At 40.2% G+C, this 23,105-nt stretch overlaps 2 protein-coding genes and 1 long non-coding RNA gene across 3 annotated transcripts; 2 read left to right on the plus strand and 1 right to left on the minus strand.

Moving 5' to 3' along the window:
• Positions 1-2,559: 2,559 nt before the first annotated feature.
• On the minus strand, positions 2,560-3,106 carry LOC113321337. The gene is made up of 3 exons (XR_003346609.1): positions 2,818-3,106; positions 2,674-2,745; positions 2,560-2,579 (listed from the first exon to the last, which is right to left on the minus strand). It is a non-coding gene; the product is annotated as an uncharacterized LOC113321337 (long non-coding RNA).
• A 6,423-nt stretch (positions 3,107-9,529) lies between these two features.
• Positions 9,530-10,617, plus strand: LOC113325268. Its single transcript, XM_026573471.1, has 2 exons — positions 9,530-9,871; positions 9,931-10,617. Exons 1-2 carry the CDS (start codon positions 9,530-9,532, stop codon positions 10,615-10,617), a joined length of 1,029 nt encoding a protein of 342 aa, XP_026429256.1.
• Positions 10,618-21,236: 10,619 nt separating this feature from the next.
• Positions 21,237-22,536, plus strand: LOC113325269. The gene is made up of 3 exons (XM_026573472.1): positions 21,237-21,627; positions 21,734-21,822; positions 21,976-22,536. The coding sequence occupies exons 1-3, from the start codon at positions 21,237-21,239 to the stop codon at positions 22,534-22,536; spliced, it is 1,041 nt and encodes a 346-aa protein (XP_026429257.1).
• Positions 22,537-23,105: the final 569 nt, after the last annotated feature.

The raw sequence follows: 23,105 nt of genomic DNA on the forward strand, positions 1-23,105 counted from the left end.
CGGTTATCACTAAAGTGAAGCATTTCTTAGTTTTGTTAATAGTGTCAGTTAACTAGTTAGTAGCCATGCAATGATGTGGAGATTGGTGAATTCGATTAATGTGTTTGGTTTTTAACATCATGCAAAAAGACATCGGGTTTGTTATGAAGTAAGTGTTAAAACCCAAAGAGGTGCGATCAGACATCCTAATAGTGATTCAATTATCTTCGTAACTTCTTTTAGTGACAACATCTCTACAATCCGTGTATAATGTAAAATTGTTGTAGCCAATGTTGTCGACTATTGTAAACACAAAATTGGTTAAAATGAACAAAATCAACAATTTTTGGGTGAAAAGGACAGTTAGATTTTGATACTGTTTAAATGGACAAAAATGTAAAAATTGCCAGGATGTAAACAGTTTCATCATGCCCATTTTCAAATATTTTTTCTTATTTTTAATTTACACAGGATGCATCCAGTTTTATTTTTGCTATTTTTTAAATTTAAGTCAGGATGAATCCAGTTTCATCCTTGCTATTTTTTTTTGTCCATTTCACCCAAACTATTTTTTACTCGTCCATTTGAACCGTGTTTTAAAAATATTTGGACAAATGACCCATTTTCCGTATTGTAAAATTGTTTATGTATATTGTCCACTTTGGTTCTAGCATCTTGCAACGTGACATTGGGTTTGTTGTGATGGAAATATGATGCCAACATTATAATTGGGATTAGTAAGAAAGGCGCATCTCAAACATACTTGTAACCACTCGACCATGGTGTTCTTTCAAACCTATGAAAAGAAGTAACATTTGAATACTAGTTGGAAATTAGTGATGTATGGTGTAGTTTGTGTTCATTCATAGTACTCATTCACTACAAGAAAAGTTGGATTACGCGACCAGGCATTTTTTGTTGGAAAAGCCCATATTGAATCGCTCTAACCCTTAAAGCGACTTAATTTGGATCTCGCTCTCGAGTTGCAAAAGGTGGGATTTCTACGAGTCTAAAGCAGCTAGGCAATCGCTTTAGTAATCAAGCAACTATCATATAACGTTTTTTTTATTAATTGCTTCATGGCTAGACAGACCCTCCTAGAGCAAGCAAAATAATGATCGCTTTAAAGCTAGACCAACCAAAATACAACAACCAAAATAATGATCGCTTTAAAGCTAGACCAACCAAAATACAACAAGTGAAACACTGATCGCTTCATAGATAGACCAACCATATTAGAACAAGTGAACCTGAAGTTTGGTTGCTTACATTTTTGAGCTACCAAACTTTTTGCCCGGAAGTATCTAGCCGATTTCGATTTAGATAAATCCCAAATGGAAATTAAAATGAAACTTACAATTAAAATTGATACTAAAACAAATTATGAACCAAATTAAAAACTGAATCAAGTTTTATTATATCACAGATCAATTTACATCATTTCTTAAAAAAAAAGACAATCTTTACACGAACAAAAAGATCAAAAATACTAACCAATCTTTCTTTAAAAAATGATGATTACAATTTCCTTAATTTTTAAATAAAATGAACACTCCTTCGACTTTGTAGCACCAAGCTCATGATAAGAGATTCATACTTCCATCATTCTTGTGTTTAAGTTCCTCTCTGATCATTCATCATTGGGATCTTGATGGAGTACTCATACTCTAATAACATCATGGAAGGAATCAAAAGCACCGTGAGGGATTAGGCTGTAGCATGAAGGAAGTAATAATTTCTGCTGGATAAAGCCATCAAACCTCACAATGCACCTTCAAAAGTTCTCCATAACTAGCTAGCTCAAATCCTAATAAAGATTAACTCAATTAGAATTAACAGCACAATGACAACAATTACCCGGGCAACGAACGAAACCACTAAGGGAAAAAGTGGATAAATGTCTAGTATAGATACCACTGTCATCAATATGACCAAGGTTAAGCTGAACTGAAGAATGGTCTTTTGCAGTAATAATTCTCTTTGTAGCAGAACTGCAAAACCATCGTAGCAAAGAGGGCACTCTGCTCATTCTCCCGAAAGAAATTAAACACAATATTAATGCTTTAGGTTCGTTTAACGAGATTATAGCACAAAAGTTTACTAATTTGGTAAAGAGGTTACATGGCCTACCAAGTGCAAAGAATCCAAATTACTGGGATTAACATCATTTCATCATTGGGGAAGCATCCTTCATCATAAGAAATTATTTCTTGGTTCATTTCGCCTTCAATTAACTGCATACTACAAAGAGATATGAGTGATCGAGCATCTTCATCCAGCAGAAATTATTACTTCAGTAAAAAAATCCCATACCCAGAGTCTCTTAAAATACATAACCTAAACAGACCTAAAAAGGAAAATCAATTGAGTACAGTAAAATTAAGCCCAAAATTAAACAAAATCAAAAGACAAGATACTTAGCAAATCCTTTGGGAGCATGTTATTCAACTCTAATTCGATTAAGAAACAATTATTAGAAAACGAACCAACTTCTACTTGTTCTTCTCCTCCTCTGTAATTCATCTTCCATTTTCTTCTTCCCTCTTTTCCACCTTCTTCTTCTCAATCCCATTCTTTATATCCTCCTCCACTTGGTTCCCCTGTTTACACCAACAATTACAGAATCAGTACAAAAATTAGAAATCAAAAATTAAATTTCTATAATCAAAATCAACCAAATCAAAAGAAGAGAACCTCGTCAGAGCTGTCAATGTAAGAGTTTTCCACTGTTCTTAAGTATGATTTTGTTGCACCCCTCAACGTAATCTACATCAAAAAAACAGACATCAATTTCACTTCATCTCAACGTAATCTACATCAACAAAACATGCATCAAACCCTTAATCTTTTGATTTTGTTGCACCCCTCAACGTAATCTACATCAACAAAACAGACATCAAACCCTTAAATCTTCACTTCATCTCAAGTTCACCTCAAACCCTTGTTTCTTGAAATCTTACAGACATCAATTCCCTAATTCCATTACAGATTCATCTTCTACAACATCAACGAGATCAGTTCTTCCCTCTTTTCTCGATCAGTAGCAGCATAAACATTGTCAGAATATGAAATAGATATCTTTTTAGATTAAGAGAGGTAGGGAATGATCTAGGTGTGTCTATTAGAGGTGGTGTTAATACGAGTAAGTGATTTGATTCAGAACCAGAAGAACATGTAAATCCGATGATATAAATTAGGGTTTTGGGGATGAGTTCAAGATGAAGTAAAATAGAGAAATCAGTGATGAAATTAAGGGTTTCCACTTGAACTAAAGCTAGGGTTTTTGAGGATTCAGTATGAAATCGAAAAGAGAATCAGGGATTTGGGAAATCAGTGAATTAAGGTTTCGTGGAATTGTTCAAAGGAATATGTAGAAGATGAAATTGAGAGTCTTCAGGGAAGATTAGAGATGATTTTTTACTGAAATATAGAGATGGAAGAATCGAGTTCTGTGATGAAGATTCGAAGCAATTGAAGCTAACGAAACTTGGGTTAAGGTTTTTTTTTATGAGGGAGGGGAAGATGAGAGACGAGAGAAGTGAATGAAGATAAGTGAGAGAAAAAAAAATCGTTTTATCTAAAAGAATTTGAACGGATAAGATGTGGTAGGATGGGGTCATACGGATTGTGAAAATATTTGGACGGTATAGATTTAAGTAAAGAGTGTCATACGGATCAAGGAAAGTGTGTTTTCTTTGTGCTTTCTCTTTATGTTAATACGAACTCATGTTTTCGGTTTAATTATCAACCTTCGACATAAAAAAAATATTTATGGATTGCACTCGTCCCAACTTTCACAGGAATTTCCATAGATGTGATTAGCTATCAAGGATCAGGAGATAAGAAGGTAAGGATTCTCCCCTTTATTGATGTATGTCGGTGGATTTTGCGAGCTTGGATGGACTGCTGTGACAGACCTGATCGTAGCGGTTATCACTAAAGAGCTTATTGACCATCATCCTGTTGACTGGTACTGTACAACCTAATTTGTCCGCACAAGCGTCAACCATTTGTTAATTTTTTTTTTCTTTTATAATGTATGAGTAGAAATTCGAAGAACAATAAAACGACACTGATAGCTTCATTTCTTAAGAGAAAAATAAGTATACCACTATTTGGGTTATAAACTAAAAAAAAAAGTCAAGTTAACCATTAATACTTCCAGATGGATTAGAACCCTCTGCATTATCAACACAAATTACACATAGTTGTGACACTAACCGACATTTTGGACAAAGCGTTTAAAAAAACTTGGGAAATTAAATATAGGATCCCACATTCCCTAACTTAGATTTACATAAATAAGTGGTTTGATTCCAGGAAAAAATCCGGTTGTTCTCTTGAAACAAATGAAAACCAGAATTCAGAGAGAAAATTCTACTAATCCAGGCGTCCCATTTGCAAACCCACACCACCTTAATTAATTCTTTCAAAGAACTGCATGCCGGCATTGTGTGATATCTCAAGGTACATCTCAGGAAAGGAATAAAACAACGAGAAATGACAAGAGACTTATCTTTCACCGTGCATTCACATTCACTTTCTCTTTTCTACTCATTAAAGCTAAATTCATTGATCAAAAGGGCGTAAAAGGCTTATGCTAACCGAAGAGGAGGGAACGAAACAAGCTCAAACCAAATAAAACGAAAGACATATAAACCTCAAGGAGGTTTAAAATAGAGAGTTACTACTCATAGCTAACATTTTCTAAATGATGAATATCAATGCCCAACTGATCAAGAGAAGATAATTGACTTTGAAGATTTGACCCTCATATTAGATGTAAGTTCCCTTACGTCAAACATTTAAACTTAATTGAAAACCTTGATTTAAGAAGCTAAAATATATATGTGCGCATAGGAATAACTAGAGCTATAATAGTTACATATTTATCAGAATTTCTTTCTTTATATAATAGAAAAGTGTGTATCAGCATGTAAATCACAAAATCAAAAAGGATAATTATTGTTTGGTACTTGTTTTGATCAACACTAGGCTTTGGTTTAACATTTGTCCAACGTTAGGGCTTGGTACCTGGACTGGACGTTAACCCGTATTGACTAGGTTAAGTCCTATTTCCGTTTAGTAATTATTAGTAAATTCATATAAAATATACTCCCTCTGTTTCTGAAAGACCGTCCTTTATTCCTTTTTCGTAAGTTTCAAAATTGTGTCCAACTTCTGTTTATAGTCATACTTTTTCAATGAACTCTCTAATATATCCTTGAATTCTTTATAATCATAAATCCATTTTTAACGTGATCCAATCTAAAATATTAGAGAATTTAGTATAATTGAGGAAACAAATATATCATTCATTCCTTTTAAGAAAATATACATTTAACTCTAAAAAATAAATTCCTTATAAAGTTTATACTTCATAAATTCGATATCTTTTAAATTTTCCTTTTATATTTCGTATTAATAATTCTCACAACAATTTTGGATAGTCTTTATTACTAGTATTTTTATTAAAATAAAATGGGTAAGTAACTAAGGGTATTCAAATAAAATAGTATGGTCTCCTTAATATTCTGAGAAAGTCAAAGCAGACTATCTTCCTGAAACAGAGGGAGTAAATAAAAGTGATGGATTACAATAATACCCTTTACTCTACTAATATTTACACATTAACCATTCATTTTCCCTAATTCTTTCACCTTATTGTCCTTCTCCTCCTCAAACCGTCGCCGCAACCACTTTCAAAGAGAACAAAACAGTTCTTCCCCATTAAAACAGTACCACCAGCTCATCCACCATGAAAACCCAAAACCAGCAAACCAATCTTCCATTGTCGTAGACGAACAGCAGTCACCCCCTCTCCACCTTCATAACCATACAATCCCTTTTCTTCCTTGTTGTCTTCTTCTCAAACTCATAGCAGCAGAAGTTACTATTGAAGAAAATCCGATCTGACACCAAAACCAAAAGCATCGGTAATGGATCTGATTTAGAGGTTATGAAATCAATTGGGTTGGGTCTTCTTCTTCCACTTTTATAACCCTCTGATTATTAATTTTCTCTTTCGATCTATACAAATATTATGAATGTTGAGTTTCTTCGATTAGATTTTTTGAATCAATTTCATTGTGTGGAAACTAACATCATGGTCATAAGGAGATTCAGAAATTAAATTTTGGGTGTAAAAAGCTTGAATGAAGCTGACATTTAAAATTTTGGATGAGAAATTGACGGATATTTTCTTGAAAACGTTCTGTAAATTGAACTCAAAGTGATGGATTTGTTGTTTTTGTTTGAAAATGGGGAAAGAATGATATAACAGTAAAGATATCAAAAACAATAACAATGGGTGATGGATGTATTGAGATGTGACTATGGAGAGTAATGAAGAAGAATTAGGGGAACTGGATTGATCTACTAAATCCAGAAGACGAAAGTGATGGCGGTGCTGGGTTTGGAGAGTATATACAGATGGAGGCAGAGAATAGAGTAGACTCTAGGTTTGGTGAAGGCGGAAGAAGATGAAGTGAAATATTGTTGGCCGTCCGTATGAACCTCATATCAATGGTTAAGATAAAATTACATAAAATTGATGATTTTACTAAATTCAAATTAGACTTAACCTAGTCAACTACGGTATCGTTGGTCCAGGTACCAAACCGTAACGTTGGATAAATATTAGACCAAAGTCTAGTGTTGGTCAAAACCTGAGTACCAAGCAACAATTATCCCATCTTCCACCAATTTATAAATAACTGGACAAAGATAAATAACTGCATAGAAATTACTAGGTAGGAGAGTAACAACCACTTTTACTACGTGCCATAGAGATGTCTTCTTCGAGTATCAATTTTTGTAAAGACTTTCCCATGTTTAATACTCAGGCGAGATTCATCATATAAATTGTTCATCACATTCTCTGGTCTCGATGAAACAGCTGAGGATGATTTTCCTATGACTGAAACATCTAAAACAAGACACGAAAATAAGACGAAGAGAAGATTGAGTGGCCCATGATTGCTGATCGATGCAATTTCTCTCGAGAAAGGGAGATAGAGCGGTGGTGCGTGGTCTGAAAAATATAAAATGGTAGTTCTGAATATGATACAACTCTTTCCAATTTATCCTTTTTCTTTTTTTTTTTGCTTACTTCTTTTTATGTACACTGCTTGATTTATATATGGCCTAGTTGCCAAAATTGGGTAGATTATGATCATTCAGCATTTCAACTAGTTAAGCTAAACTCAACACTGCAACATTTTGATTTGTCATTCAACCCGTTGATTCTAGTGCCAATCATCTTGGTTTTCCTTCTCTTATTGCTACATCACCATGTATCTTCAATTGCATGCATGTCACGAGCTGACGAGCATCATCCATCCATTAGATTTTTTAAAAAATATACCATGTGGGAAGAAAATTGCATGCCTTCTGTTCTTCTAAGTTCCAAGGCTAACAAGAGTTTATTTACTTGGAAAAATAATGGGCCATCAACAGTTAAGCCTCCATAAGTGTGGGAGTTAGTAGTTGTCACGGAATATGGTGGAGAAATTAATTGAGCAATTATTTAATTTTAATTCATATTTGATGTGGTCCTGTCTGTATATGGACAACCGATGGCTTTAAGTCGCCAGAAAATATCTACTTCCCATCTCAATTACAGGGCCCGTAGGTAAATGTTGACTTTCTAACTAATTATTCTCTTAACCGGCAAGAATCTTAAACAGCGAGAATCATTTGGACAGTAAATACTAGTATGTTAAATAACACCGCTCGATTCTCCAGCTATATACTAGGTCTAAAAATGTTTTCCCTTGAGATAATGGCGACGACGATATTATAAAGGGTTGTTGGATCTTTAGAGGGCACACTCTATTTGAGTGGAAGCCTCCACGATTTTTAGAGAGTACACTCTGTTGAGGGTAGATTGGGAGAATTCTTTTTCCGACCGGAAACGGACATGAAAGACCTTTCGGTGTTGTCCATTTTAATGTGACCACAAGCTCACAGAATTACAGGATTATAGGAGATGAGGTACTAGTGATTGTCAGGTACCGGACCAAAGGTAGTAACGCCTTCATTATTTCTAGGGAATAAATTTCCAAAGGCTACTACATGGTGGAAGTGGGGGTTGGATGCATGTTAAGAGGAGGTTGGACACATGTGGAGTGTGGTTGTTTTCACGTGCGGTGCATTCATACCCTGCAGTCCTGAACTGAAATAAGATGTTTTCAGGTTTTGTAGACCCCAGTGCAGTTTATACTTATTAAAATGTCATTGCCAATCCGCGCCGTGAGAATTGAGATATTTGTAAGGTACCTAGCTGTGGCTATTGGGCAGGCCCGGTCCTGACAATTTGGTGGCTCTATGCAAGCAAAAAAATCTGTGGCCCCTGACTTAAAGAATGGTATTCGTAACTATAATAATAGTTAAAACACTCAGAAAAAAAATCAATCAATTTAAGCTACGAATAAGAAGCTGAGTCTAATGAGTTACCTTAAAGCTATTTGCTTCGCAAAAAACCATTATCGAACTTTGTTAAGTCAAACACAGTAAGCTTTTTGGAACCTCCTTGGCTCCTTCCATGATCTTGTAAGTATTTCCTGAGAATCCAGCAATAGTTTCTTTCTGCAAGGACTACTTGTATTGTCTTAAACGACAATGCTTATCCGTCCTAATATTGAAGTTAAATTCAAAAAGAGAATTAGTACACAACCCGACATAAGAATTAAAAGATATTATTAATTAGCTTACTCATTGTCCCCACAGCTACCTTATAAAAATAACAAATAAATCACTTAATGTTATTAACTAGAAAAAATTCTATGTAATCACTTGAAAATCGATTCTCTTTGTACATTTTTACATACAAAATCATGTATAAGCGATCCATAGTCTATATTTGCTGACATTACATGTTCGATAGACAATATAGCCAACCCGTTTAATCTTTCCTGCGACATAGAAGATCGAACATACTTTTTGATCAACTTGAGTTTAGAAAACACTCTCTCCGCCGTTGCAACAGTTGCCGGTATAGTCAACAAAATTCTGTAGGCTACCCAAGCATTTGGAAATAAACCAACCACATTCTTTAAGCTTCCAGCACTTCAACGGGTTTTCTTACCTCGTTCGGTAACAAACAAATCATCACTTTTAATTCACTAAACAAGTCTGCTTCGTCGACTAATATCACTTGATGTTCCATATTTCAGATAACTTTCAAGCTCAGTAAATGAATTCAACAATTTCCTATCATGCATAAACGTTAACTTTTGCATATCAAATAAGAACCCAAACTTTTCTTCATAAATTTAAAACTGCTCAAACCCAGTCCTTACAGAGAGAAGAGCTTGATCCATTTAATTCCATTATGTATATGAAAAAATTAATCCTAAATGATTCTTGGGTTATCGTCGTAAAATGTGCCCCCTAAATTTTGTGGCCCAATGCAAGGAATTGCCTGCATGGACCCAGGGCCGTCCCTGCTATTGGGTGACATTAAAGTGTTGGGCCAATGGACTTAATATTGGTCTAGATATAAGGGTCCTGTTAACCTATGCACCCATGAAGAGGATAAGGGACTTCCATGGCATCTCTTTTGTATTATGGTCCCCCTGTAACTTCTCACAGAACTAGATTCTGGGAAAGTATGACATCATATGTACAAAATTTCAATGGTTGTAAATGTTTTATCGGGGATTTTAATGCAATTTGTTCTAGTACTGAAAATTTTGGAGGATTGCCAGTCTTAAACTCAAATATTTCATACATTAGCAATTTCATTCATCAAAATCATTTGATTGATTTGGGTTACAAGGGTCATGCATACACCTGGACTAATGGACGTTCTATGGAAAATTTTATCAGACAACGTCTGGATAGAGTACTTGATAATCCAGAATGGTGTATTGCCTTTCATAATGCAGCTGTACTACATCTTCTAAGAATTGCTAGCGATCATTCTCCAATTCTATTGAACACTTGCAGAATATCGCAACTGCTCCTCCTGATTATAAATTGGAAGCACTTTGGTTATCTCATCCTGAATTCATGGATATAGTTAGAGAATGTTGGTCAGTGGATGAAGATGAGAATATTCTGTCAAAACTTCGAAAACTGGGTGGTTTTCTAACAGAATGGATCCGAAGAAGAATTGGGTGTATAAAGCAAAAAATATTAATCCTGAAAACAAGGTTACTGAGAATTCAGTCTTGGCGTCCCACTGCGGCTAATATTCAGAGAGAAAAAATAGTTCTGGCTGAACTAAATGATTACCTTATCATGGAGGCAACATATTGGGATCAGAGAATGAAACAACAATGGGCGAAAGATGGAGATCGAAACACTAAACACTTTCACTTCTCTGTTCAAAATCGAAGACGGAAAAACACAATCAGCCATTTACTGGTTGATAATCAAGGTTGGATTACTGATCAGAAAGATATTACTAGTGTTCTTATTCATCACTTTCAGTCCTTATTTCAAGAGCAGAGTAGGCCAGAATCTCAAAACTTCTCTCTGCAATGTCAATCCACATTCACAATAGACAATGATGCTTTATGTAGAATTCCAACTATGGCAGAAATCTGGACGGTTATTTCAAAAATGGGTTCTTTTACCTCCCCGGGTCCTGATGGTTTTTCGCCGGTTTTTATAAGAAATGTTGGCCAATAGTTGGTGATGATGTACTCAAATCCATACAACATGTATTTCTTCCACATTACCAGATTCTTTAAATCATACCAATATTAATTTAATTCCGAAGATTAAGAGTCCTTCTAAACCATCTGATTACCGTCCTATATCCTTTTGTAATGTATTGTATAAGATAGTGGCAAATATCTTATCGAATAGACTAAAACCATATTTGGAAGATTTTATCTGTTGGTCACAGAATGCTTTTGTTCCGGTACGTCAGATACTTGATAACATTATAGTTTCAAAGGAGCTTCTTCACTCGATGAATAACTCTAAAGAAATAAATAGTCACTTTGCATTAAAAGTAGATACGTAAAAGTCTTATGATAGGGTTAATTGGAAGTTTCTGGGAGATATGTGTTTATGGGTGAAAATCGTTTCTGCCGATTTTGGTAATTTCGGTAGGTGAGTGAGAAACAAATCTAGACCCTAAACAAATGTACTGCACGGGAGTACTTTAGATTCGAGAGATCAATCTGTACAACTCCGTCCTAAACCAAAAAATGGTCGTTCCGAATTTGCTTCGATTACAAAGAGAAGGAGAAGGGCTGGTTTAGGGAGGGCAGCGAAGAGAGTGTTGAGACCAGAACAGTTCTGGAAGAGTAGTATTTTACTTGTATCAGAAGGTAAAAGCTTTTGGGAAAGCTATCAAAGTTGCCTTTCTGAGTATTGTATTTCTCCTGACCAAAAACTTGTTGTCTTGGTGGAAATCGGTAAGACCTATTTATATAAGTCTAAGTGAAACGTACTCTGGCCTCGTAAGAAAAATAAACGGATGAGTTAAATGGGAAGAGGTGGTAACGCCTGGTATTGATGGAATTTGATGGAATTTATGTTCCATAATGAAAGAGCGTTTCAGCATTACTTCCTGCATTTACTTACCGTTTTATTCTTAATACACTGTCTTGAAATGGACATTTGTGTATGCCGCACGCTGTAAACCGCCAAACCAAAACCCTAAAGAGCATGCCCCAGTTTGTGACATGTATTGATGTCTCGAGTGTTTTTGTGGAAAACGTGTAGCATGTCGCTGGTGTTTGATAATTTGATCTTGAGAGATGTGCCGGCTCAGTGGCGACCTTCGACGGTTGAGATTTTGCATCTTAAGAGAAATCTTGGCCTTTGATGTAGGCGCGGCATGCCAAAGTGCAAGGGTTACACGACATGTGCCAATGGCTTGTGCGGAATGCCTTGACTGTAGGTTGCACATCGGGTGCAAGTGGTAATGCCAAAATGCAAGGGTTGCATGGCATGTGCCAATGGCGCGCGTAGCGGCTTCGGCCCTAGGTTTGCACGGCTTAGCATGCTAGGTTGCAAGGGTCGCTTGGTATGTGCCAATGGCGCGTGTGGAGGCTTGGCACAAGGTTCGCACGACTTGGCATGCTAGGTTGTAAGCGTCGCTTGGCATGTGCCAATGGCGCGTGTGGTGGCTTGGCCCTAGGTTTGCACGACTTGGCATGCTAGGTCGCAAGCGTCGCTTGGCATGTGCCAATGGCGCGTGTGGCTGCTTGGCCCTAGGTTTGCACGGCTTGGCATGCTAGGTCGCAAGCGTCGCTTGGTATGTGCCAATGACGCGTCTGGCGGCTTGGCCCTAGGTTTGCACGGCTTGGCATGCTAGGTCGCAAGCGTCGCTTGGCATGTGCCAATGGAGCGTGTGGCGGCTTGGACCTAGGTTTGCACGTCTTGGCATGCTAGGTCGCAAGCGTCGCTTGGCATGTGGTGGCTTGGCCCTATGTTTGCACGGCTTGGCATGCTAGGTCGCAAACATCGCTTGGCATGTGCCAATGGCGCGTGTGGCGGCTTGGCCCTAGGTTTGCACGACTTGGCATGCTAGGTCGCAAGCGTTGCTTGGCATGTGCCAATGGCGCGTGTGGCGGCTTGGCCCTAGGTTTGCACGGCTTGGCATGCTAGGTTTCAAGTGTCGTTTGGCATGTGCCAGTGGCGCATGTGGTGGCTTGGCCCTAGGTTTGCACGGCTTTGCATGCTAGGTCGCAAGCGTCGCTTGGCATGTGCCAATGGCGCGTGTGGCGCAATGATTGTGCAGCCCGAATTTGGCACTGTTGCCGTGAAGCGCAATGATTGTGTGACTTGGTTTTGGCATGGTTGCCATGATGGGCAACGATTGTGAGGCTTTTCTTTTGGCATCGTCGCCAAGTGGCGCAGCGATTGTGCGGCTTTGGTTTTGGCATAGTTTCCATGATGCGCAGCGATTGTGCGGCTTTGGTTTTGACATATTTCCATGATGCGCAGCGATTGTGCGGCTTTGGTTTTGGCATAGTTTCCATGATGCGCAGCGATTTTGCGGCTTTGGTTTTGGCATAGTTGTCATGATGCGCAGCGATTGTGCGGCTTTGGTGTTGGCATAGTTGCCATGATGCACAACGATTGTGCAGCTTAAGGTTTTGTATGTCAAAACCCTAGTTTAGCATTTGAAAAAAGAAGATACCCTGATAAGTTTTTACATAAGTGCATTAAATGTTCTAATAAATGTGTTTAGCGTCACCGGTGACATCATGCTATGCGTAAGGTTTTACGATTTTACCCCTTGTCTAAAAACCACCATCAACATTAAGTCCCCTACTTAGCTTGGAACAGGGGCCTTGTTGCAAGGTAAGCATAAGATGGTGACAGACGAGGATAGAACAGAGACAGTAGCTCGTGAAATAAGGCTAAGGAGACTTGTCTGACCTTTTTCGAGATGTAAGTAGGATTCGCAATCCTTGCGTCTGGTAGCTTTGCACAAACCCCAGTGTGACCAGGTGCCTTCGTGGCCTGGCTTTGGAACGCGAGGCGGAGCTGCTAGCATATAATTGGTGTGAGAGGGACTTGTCAGCATCAATGAGCTTGAAGCGGGTGTGGACCATCTGGTTGTCATGGAATTGGCAAAGGGGATCATGGATGATGTTGGAAAGTAGGCGCTTGGTAGAGCCGGTGTGAGTAAGGGAGGTGCATATGCTTTGGGAGTGGCGAGATTTTTCCTTGTGGACCCGATTGCCTTCCTTCACGCACGGCTTTAATCAAGGCATTCTTTCCTTATTCAAAATCCGGAAGCGTTACACCCGTCATTTCTTCTTTCCTTTCCTTTTTAGGTTCTCCAGTATTTATGCCCAGTGAAATTGCAACGTCTTCCCAAAAAAGTTTTTCTTGTTGAGTATACCTATCCTCATCATGTCGACCAGAAGTGAATCATCTTCGAACCGGCTAGATTCTCCGGATAAATATGTGAGGCTTGACTCTTGCAACAGCACCCCGATCAGGGTTACTCGGGTCAAGAAGATTATACCGGCATGTTTCTACTGATCGACATATGTTTCATTGTTTGTTGATAAATGAAAAAAGTTTTCTTCTGTGTAGAGATATCCTATCGTAGCATGCGTTACCATCATTTATGAAGATGATCTGGTCACGCCTCTTTCTTCAAGACTGATCTCATTGACTGCTGCAGATCTGAAGAATGCCGATTTAGGGATTTCTTGTCACGAGTATCCCAATGCGGGTTTGTCGTTTGGGACCCGTATGAGGTTTCTTTCCTCCAACTACCAGAATGTCGGTGGGTTCCTAGTGCGGAAAGAATTCGTGGCTCTTTACACGAGAATATGGAAAATATATGGTCACATTGCTACCAGGAGCGTGGTGAAGTATTGTTCGTCGGCTCTAGTTTCCATAGTGAATTGCCTCTTGCCGATGGTCGCCGAAATGGAGAGTATGTCTATCCGTGTTGTTGTGGAGTCATCCATTCAAAAGTGGGAGAATATGGTGTCTACCTGTGAATCTCTAGAGTTAATGTCAGCTGGTTGCGACATCGTCTTGATATTGTGAAAGTCGACAGGGCCGGTATCCTTGCTGGTGTGGTCCCTGCTACAAAAGCTATGTTGGAAGAGGAGAAAGCTTTGGCTATGGAGTGGCAGAAGGTTGAAGAGTTAACCCGGAATTTGAAGAGTAGAACTGAAAGATATCAGAGTCGATTAAAGAGGATGCTTTCTAGGGATTACAAACTATTGGATGGGCTTTTCTGACTCGTGTTACGAGATGTAGGGTTTTTTTTTACTTGTTTTTTGAATAAATAAATAAATTTTATTGATCTGTTGAGGTTGCATAGAAACTTGATAATTGGAAATGAAAAGAAAGCGAAAAGGGTGCCTGGATTTCCGCGCCCTGATGTAGCACGTTGTGAGATAGTGGTTAGGCATAATATGCCTTGAGCCATTTCCCGTTGATGACTGCCTCTAGCTTTCCTCCATCTTCCTTGATAATCTTGTAGTACCCACTGTCATACGCCTTCGTAATTATATATGAGCCTTCCCATTTTGGGGAAAACTTTGGTGCAGATACGTCTTGCTGGATGTGTTTAGCAGTCTTCAGCACCAAATCTCCTGTTTTGAAAACTCTGGGTTTCACAGTCTGTTGTATGCTCTGGAAATTCTGTTTCTGTATGCCTGTGCATGTTTTCTGCCCTGAATCTTCTGGAATCTATGGTTTCTAGTTCCGCTATTATGGCATTTAGTGTTTCGGCTTCATCCCTTTGAACTCCACTTGCTGCGGCAATTCTGGAAGACGGGATTTTGATTTCAGCTGGGAGGATTGCGTCCGCACCGTAGATGAGAGAGTAGGGAGAAGCGCCGGTGGAGCTTCTTGGAGATGTTCGGTATGCCCAGAGGGCCATTGGAAACTTCTCATGCAAAGTTCTGGGATTGTCATGTATCGTTCGGCTGAGAATTCAAATCAGGGTCTTGTTGGTGCTCTCGGCTTGCCCGTTTCCCTGGGGTAGTATACGGTAGAGAAAACTTGTTTGATACCGTACCTCTCGAGTAATTCATGTACTTGTTTGTTAGCAAAAGGCGTGCAGTTTTCGGTGATGATGTGTTTAGGTACGCCAAAACGGTAGATGATGTGTTCCTTGATGAACGCCGCGATTGTGACTCCGGTGGTTCCTTTCAAGGGGATAGGTTCGACCCATTTGGTGAAGTACTCGGTCGCGGTTATTATGTAGTCATGCTGCTTTGAAGATGGAGGATTGATCTTCCCGATGATGTCGAGTCCCCAGCTGTAAAAGGGCCATGGACTACTCATCGAGTGCAGGGGTGTTGGAGGTGCGTGGATAAGGTTCCCGTGGACCTGGCATTCCCTGCATTTCTGAACGAAAGCAGCTGCGTCATCTTCCATGGTCGGCTAGTAGTATTTCTCATGTATTTAAAGAAACAACTTATGTTTCCCTTGGTGTTCGCCTTCATGCATTTCTCTGAGAATGACCGGGATTTCCCCCTCATTCAAACATCGCAGTAAACTTCCTTCAAGACTTTTGCGATATAAAATCCCGTCATGGAACACAAACATTTTGGATCCATGTTTTACCTTGGACGTGTTTTCTTTGTTGGTAGGGAGTATGCCATCGCAGAGGTAGCTGATGTATGGCCTCTGCCAGTCCCAAGCGTGATTAATATTGAAGACTTCTGACTGATGCGGTGGTGCTTGGCAATTGGAACATGTTTTCTGAAGCAACCGGGATTGAGCCTCCATCTCTGGCCAGTAGTAACCAAGTCATTGTAAACGACGATAGAGGGTTACTACCGATGTTATCCCACAGACCTCGACATGGACGCGGTCAAGTTGCTGTTGCGCCTCTTCCTTTCCGAGGTATCTTGACAGGGAGCCGTCTGGGTTTCGCTGGTATAGAACGCCTTGAAGCATAAAGAAACTTCACAAAGTCTTGAGACTGACCTTTCCATGGGAAAGCGATCTGTTGAGTTCCTAGATAATAGAAGTTCTCCAGTCATCGTCTCCGGCCTTTTCAGGTTGCGAAAGCCACGTGGAAGCTATGGTTCGCCTTTTCACTGTCAGGGTTTTTTCGAATTCTTCGAACTGCAGCTTTGATGCTAGTGTAACTAGACAATCAGCGTGCTTGTTGCTATTACGGCCGATGTGTGTGATGCTTGCATCAGCGAAGTAGTTTAGCAGTTTTTGTGCTTGAGCTTTGTATGACGCCAATGTTAATTCCTTTAGCGTGTAGATTCCGTTCATCTGGTTGACGAGTAGTTTGGAATCACATGTTATTTCCAGATGTGTGGCCCCAGCTTGTTTATACAGTGATAGTCCTATGAGGAAGGCTTCCATTGAGTTGTTAGTGCAAGGGAAGTCTAGCTTGAAATAATACGAGAAGACTTCACCAACATGGGATACCAGAACCACGCCTGCTCATCCGGTGTCAGTACTAGGAGTGGAAGATCTATCGAAAAATAATAGTCATGCCTCTTCTTTGATTAGAAAAACTTCTGTAAGATCTCCAGGAAGATCCTCACGTAACTTTGCAGTATTTTCTCATGGGAATGCTGCTAACAGATCTGCAACAGCTTGTCCTTTGATATCCTTCGGGGAAGCGCATGTTATGTCGAATTCTGACATCTGAAGGAGCCATTTAGCCGGTCTCCCTATCAGGGCCGGTTTTGAGAGGAGAAACTTTACAGGATCATATTTGGATATCAGTAACACCTTGTTGGAGATAAAGTAGTGTCGGAACTTTTGGATGGAATAAATTAGAGCCAGAAACGCCTTTTCCACTTTGGGGTATCTGAGTTCAACATCTCTTAATGTTCGATTGAAGTAGTATATGGGATGTTCGATCCTTTCGTCGCCTTCTTGAGCGAGGAGGGCTCCAACAGCAGTATCACTGAAGGCCGTGTAAAGACACAACGGTCTTCCTTGTACAAAGGATTTCATGACGGCCGGGGAGGACAACGTTTGTTGGATTTTCTGATATGCTTCAACGTTTGTTGAAGCGTGGTCCACAGAAAGCTCGCCCCTTTCTTTAGTAAAGGAGTAAATGCAGTGACAAGCTGCGCCAGTCCCGATATGAATCGGCGAATGTAGTTTATTTTACCCATGAAACTCTGGAGTTCCTTCACAGTTCGTGGCGGTGGCATTGTAAGAATATCTTGTGTCTTGACTGGGTCGACTTTAATCCCTTCGGCTGTTACCTGGAACCCTAATAATTTCCCTGAAGAGACACCGAAGGCGCATTTCAAAGGGTTCATCTTTAGCTTGTATTCGCGACACCTTTCGAACACTTTTCGTAGTGTTTCCGGATGGGCTGCTCGAGTTTTTGATTTAACCACCACATCATCTACATAATCCTCGACTTGTTTGTGCATCATGTCGTGGAATATGGTAGTCATGGCGCGTTAGTAGGTGGCGCCAACATTCTTCAGACCGAAAGGAATTATGGTATAGTAGAAATTTTCGAGAGGAGTTCGGAAAGCGGTCTTACTTGCGTCGTGTTCGTACATCTTTATCTTGTTGTAGCCACTGTACCCGTCCATGAAAGAGAACATGTCGTTCCCATTGGTAGCGTCTACCAGCATGTTGATGTTAGGAAGTGGGAAATTGTCTTTAGGGCAGCATTTATTTAAATCTCTGAAGTCGACACAGTATCTGATCTGGCCATTCTTCTTCTTTACTGGAACGACATTAGCCAACCAGGTGGGATGGTGAATAGGTTTGATGAAACCACCGGCTAGAAATTTCTGAATCTCCGCTTTAATTTGGTTTTCTACGTCATGTCTGAACTATCTCGGGGATTTTTTGACCGTCTTAGATCCGGGTATTATGTGCAGATGGTGGGTGACTAGCTTTTCGTCTAAGCCAGGCATCTCTTCATATGTCCATGCAAATACATCTTGATACTCTTTGAGTAGGTCGACCAGCTTCGAGCGTTCCGCTGAGCATAGAGTTGAGCTGATCAGGATGGGTCGTGGAGATTCCTCGCTCCCAATATTGGTAGTCTCGGGTTCGTCCATGGTCGAATTGGTCCCGTCCTGCAGCTGCTGAGGTGCGTCCGGAACTTCCTCCTGGTTGTTGTGAAAATATTCTGCTGGGCGGAGAGACCGGGTCGTGGTCTCCCCTGCTAATTGCTAACAGTGGTGGCGATACGTGATCTTTCCTTTTCTGTCATGACCTGCGGCGGGATTGCGTCCTCGTTTGGTGCGGGCCCGGTTTATGCCTTGGCTTGGCAGAGGAAGACTGGCGACTTTCCTTTCGGAGATGGTGGGGGGGCGTACTTATCCGTGGAGCGATGTCGACTTATCGCTTTCCTTGAGCGACGTCCATTTCGGCAGCAAGAAGTTGTGAACTATGTCCATCGTGTCTCGGGAACCCTTCTTTGGTTCAAACGTCTCTACGCAATAGATCGGCGCGTAGGGAGATAATGATGCGGAGATACGAACAACTTCCCCGTTCAACATAATTTTTAGGCACTGGTGGTATGTTTAAGGAATGATTTTGTGGTCGTGTAGCCACGGTCTTCCTAGTATCATGTGGTTATCTGGTTCTTTCTCGATCACTTCGAATTTCACATTGTATCGGATTGGTCCTACTGTCAACTCCAATTTGATGTACTCGTACGTGCTGGTTTGGTTACCTTCGAAATCTGTCATCGTCGTACATTGTCGTATGACTTCGCCAGGCCGCACCCTGGCAGCCTTGAGCGTTCCACGAGTGATGACATTGGAGGATGCTCCTGTGTCGATGAGTTCCCTTTGGAACTCCGTGTTCCTGACGAGAGCCGTGACGTGTAGGGCTCGATTATGACCTTCTTCTACCATCATGTCGTCATCAGTGAACACAATATTGTTGATGGATATCTCTGGTGTCCTCAAAGTCCCCACGTGTGAAGGAACCAGGGACGCATTCAGTGCTATCTGATTGATAGCGGAGAATGTCTCTACCCGCTGATCTTTAGAAAGGTGCAGCAGTTCACATAAGTTCTCCGCCAGTGAGGTTGCTTCCTGGTCGACTGGCTTCCAGTTAGTGACAAAACCATTGATTTGAGAATGTTCGTTTGGGATACTAGTCCCCGGTCCTTGATCTTCTGGGAAGCATGAGTCACTTAATTCCGACGTCAAACTGATGAGGAAGTCAAGTATGCTGTTGATTGCTTCCTTCATCAGGTCCATGTTCTTGGTATGGATATCCTGAGCTCGTGCCAGATCGACAAGTCTTGGTTTTCTCAGTTGGTTGCGCCATTAGCTGGAGCGGAAAGATCGTCATTCGCATGAGTGGGATTTGAGTTTGTAGAGACAGTCCGAAAACCGACCATCTTCTGAAATCTAGAATAGAGAATGAAATCTAGGATCTGATATTGCAACCGAAAGATTAATCTCTCACTGTGGTCGCCAGTTATTTATGGGTGAAAATCGTTTCTGCCGATTTTGGTAATTTCGGTAGGTGAGTGAGAAACAAATTTAAACCATAAACAAATGTACTGCACGTGAGTACTTTAGATTCGAGAGATCAATATGTACAACTCCGGCCTAAACCAAAAAATGGCCGTTCCGGATTTTCTTCGGTCACAAAGAGGAGGAGAAGGGCTGGTTTAGGGAGGGAAGCGAAGAGAGTGTTGAGACCAGAACAGTTCTGGAAGAGTAGTACTTGACTTGTATCAAAAGGTGAAATCTTTTGGGAAATCTAGCAAAGTTTCCTTTCTGAGTATTGTATTTCTCCTGACCAAAAACTTGTTGTCTTGGTGGAAATAGGAAAGACCTATTTATACAAGTCTAAGTGAAACGTACTCTGGCCTCGTAAGAAAAAGATACAGATGAGTTGAATGGGAAGAGGTGGTAACGCCTGGTATTGATAGAATTTGATGGAATTGATGTTCCATAATGAAAGAGAGTTTCACCATTACTTCCTGCATTTACTAACCGTTTTATTCTTAATACACTGTCTTGAAACGGGCATTTGTGTATGCCGCAAGCTGTAAACCGCCAAACCAAAACCCTAAAGAGCATCCCCCAGTTTGTGACATGTATTGATGTCTCGAGTGTTTTCGTGGAAAACGTGTAGCATGTCGCTGGTGTTTGATAAGTTGAGCTTGAGAGACGTGCCAGCTCAGTGGCGACCTTCGACGGTCGAGATTTTGCATCTTAAGAGAAATCGTGGCCTTTGATGTAGGCGCGACATTCCAAAGTGCAAGGGTTGCACGGCATGTACCAATGGCTTGTGCAGAATGCCTTGGCTGTAGGTTGCACATCGGGTGCAAGTGGTAATGCCAAAATGCAAGAGTTGCATGGCATGTGCCAATGGCGCGCGTAGCGGCTTTGGCATGCTAGGTTTCAAGGGTCGCTTGGCATGTGCCAATGACGCGTGTGGCGGCTTGGCACTAGGTTTGCACGGCTTGGCATGCTAGGTTGCAAGCGTCGCTTGGCATGTGCCAATGGCGCGTGTGACGCAATAATTGTGCAGCTCGAATTTGGCACGGTTGCCGTGAAGCGCAATGATTGTGTGGCTTGGTTTTGGCATGGTTATCATGATGCGCATTGATTGTGCGGCTTTGGTTTTGTTATAGGTGCCATGATGCGCAGCGATTGTGCGGCTTTGGTTTTGGCATAGTTGCCATGATGCACAGCGATTGTGCGGCTTAAGGTTTTGTGTGTCGAAACCCTAGTTTAGCATTTGAAAAAAGAATACCCTGGTAATTTTTTACATAAGTGCATTAAATGTTCTAATAAATGTGTTTAGCGTCGCCGATGACGTCATGTTATGCGTAAGGTTTTACGATTTTACCCCTTGTCTAAAAACCACCATCAACAATATGTTAAAAAATAATGGGGGTTGCAGGGGCTGCTCATTCTTTGATTATGGAGTGTATTTCGACTGCTACTTTTTCGATCAACATAAATGGATCTCCTCAAGGCTGTTTTCGAAGTGAAAGAGGTATTCGCCAGGGGTGTCCTCTATCACCCAGCTTGTTTATCATTTGCTCTCAAGGATTGTCCATTCTTATGCATCAATTTGAACAACAAGGACTTTACCAGGGTTATCAAATTAACAGAAGAGCACCAATCATCTTACATCTCATGTTCGCGGATGACCTATTCTTCCTTGGTGAAAACACAAGAGTAAATATCCAAAATCTAAAGAAATTGCTTAAAGAATATGCGGAGATGTCAGGTCAGTTGATAAACTACGATAAATCTGCAATTCACTTTAGCAAAGGTATTCCGTAGTGGAGGAAACAAACCACAATCCTTGATCTTGGTGTGCGACAAATGACAGTGGATGATAAATACCTTGACATTTATCCATTAAAATTGGATTACAGAATTTCAAGCTTTGATTTTTCTAATTGACAAGGTTACTTCAAGATTACCCGGCTGGAGAATTCATTTTGTTAACTCTGCAGGGAGAGCGGTTTTATCAAAATCAACTATCTCTTCAATTCCAATCTATTTCATGGGATATTGTCTGCTGCCTAAAGGTGTTACCAATGAAATTGAAAAGTTACAAAGATCTTTTTGGTGGGGTCATTCGACTGAAGAACGTGAGTTTCATTTTATAAATTAGTCGAAGATGGAATTAAGCAAAGAATTTGGTGGACTGGGGATTAAGAACATTGAATTGATGAACATTGCTCTAATCTGCAAATTGGTCTGGATATTCTTAGAGAACAAAGATGCTATGTGGGTTCAATTGATGAGTGCTAAATATATGAATGAAGTTTCATTTTGGCTAGTCGAGAAACCTGATAAATGTTCAGCTACATGGAGCAGTATGCTAGAGGTACGTAGCATTTTGGAGAATAAAATATTCTGGCAAGTTAATAATGGTAACAAGATCGACATATGGAATGATCCATGGCTCCAACCAAGTATGGATCACCTTATCGAAAGACCTACAACTCTGCCGATCAATATTCATAAGGTCTCTGACTTGATGATTACGAATTCAAGGGATTGGAATATACCTCTGCTGACTGAACTATTTCCTCCTGAGACTGTTCGTCACATCACTTCAATATTTTTAAGCAACGAAACTGATTCTCAAGATACTTTAATTTGGGCTTGTGCTCCGTCAGGAAAGTTCTCTACTAAGTCCTGCTATAAGTTGCCATACTTGAAGAAGTAGGATGTTATTTGTTAGCCTGCATGGATGCAAAGGTTAACATTTGCCTAGATATAAATCTGGAATAATATTAAATCTTTATTAGTGAGATTTTGGGTTTCTTTTCGAAAAACTACCAGGAGCTTTCATTGAAATGAAACAAAGACGGATTAAATAGCTAGACCCATTACAACTAGACTGGACTAGATGTGGAGAATGCCACCCTTGCATACTACTTAGCTTATCGGTGGTCCTGTTATTAACTTCGCTAATGTATTAATTGGACTGACATACTATGTAGCAGACCCACCACACTCGAACAACAAAGACCTGTCAAGCCAATAAACACTCTGTTTAGACCGAAACAGATCATCAGCTAACTTTTTACGATCACAAAGAAGAGTTACATTATGAAACTGAGGTGAGGACAACTAATCGGAGCTTGATATTAAAGTCATGGTTTGGTTTATATATTAAAGGGTACATAAAATTCAAGTACACTTATGAACTAGTAGGAATGACACTGGTTATTATCATCCTTTGCTAGGCTTGTTGTCATTTGATAATGGCAGATTTAATGCACGTACTTACTT

The sequence above is a fragment of the Papaver somniferum genome, chromosome 11, assembly GCF_003573695.1.
Source record: "Papaver somniferum cultivar HN1 chromosome 11, ASM357369v1, whole genome shotgun sequence".
In the NCBI taxonomy this organism is placed as follows: domain Eukaryota; kingdom Viridiplantae; phylum Streptophyta; class Magnoliopsida; order Ranunculales; family Papaveraceae; genus Papaver; species Papaver somniferum.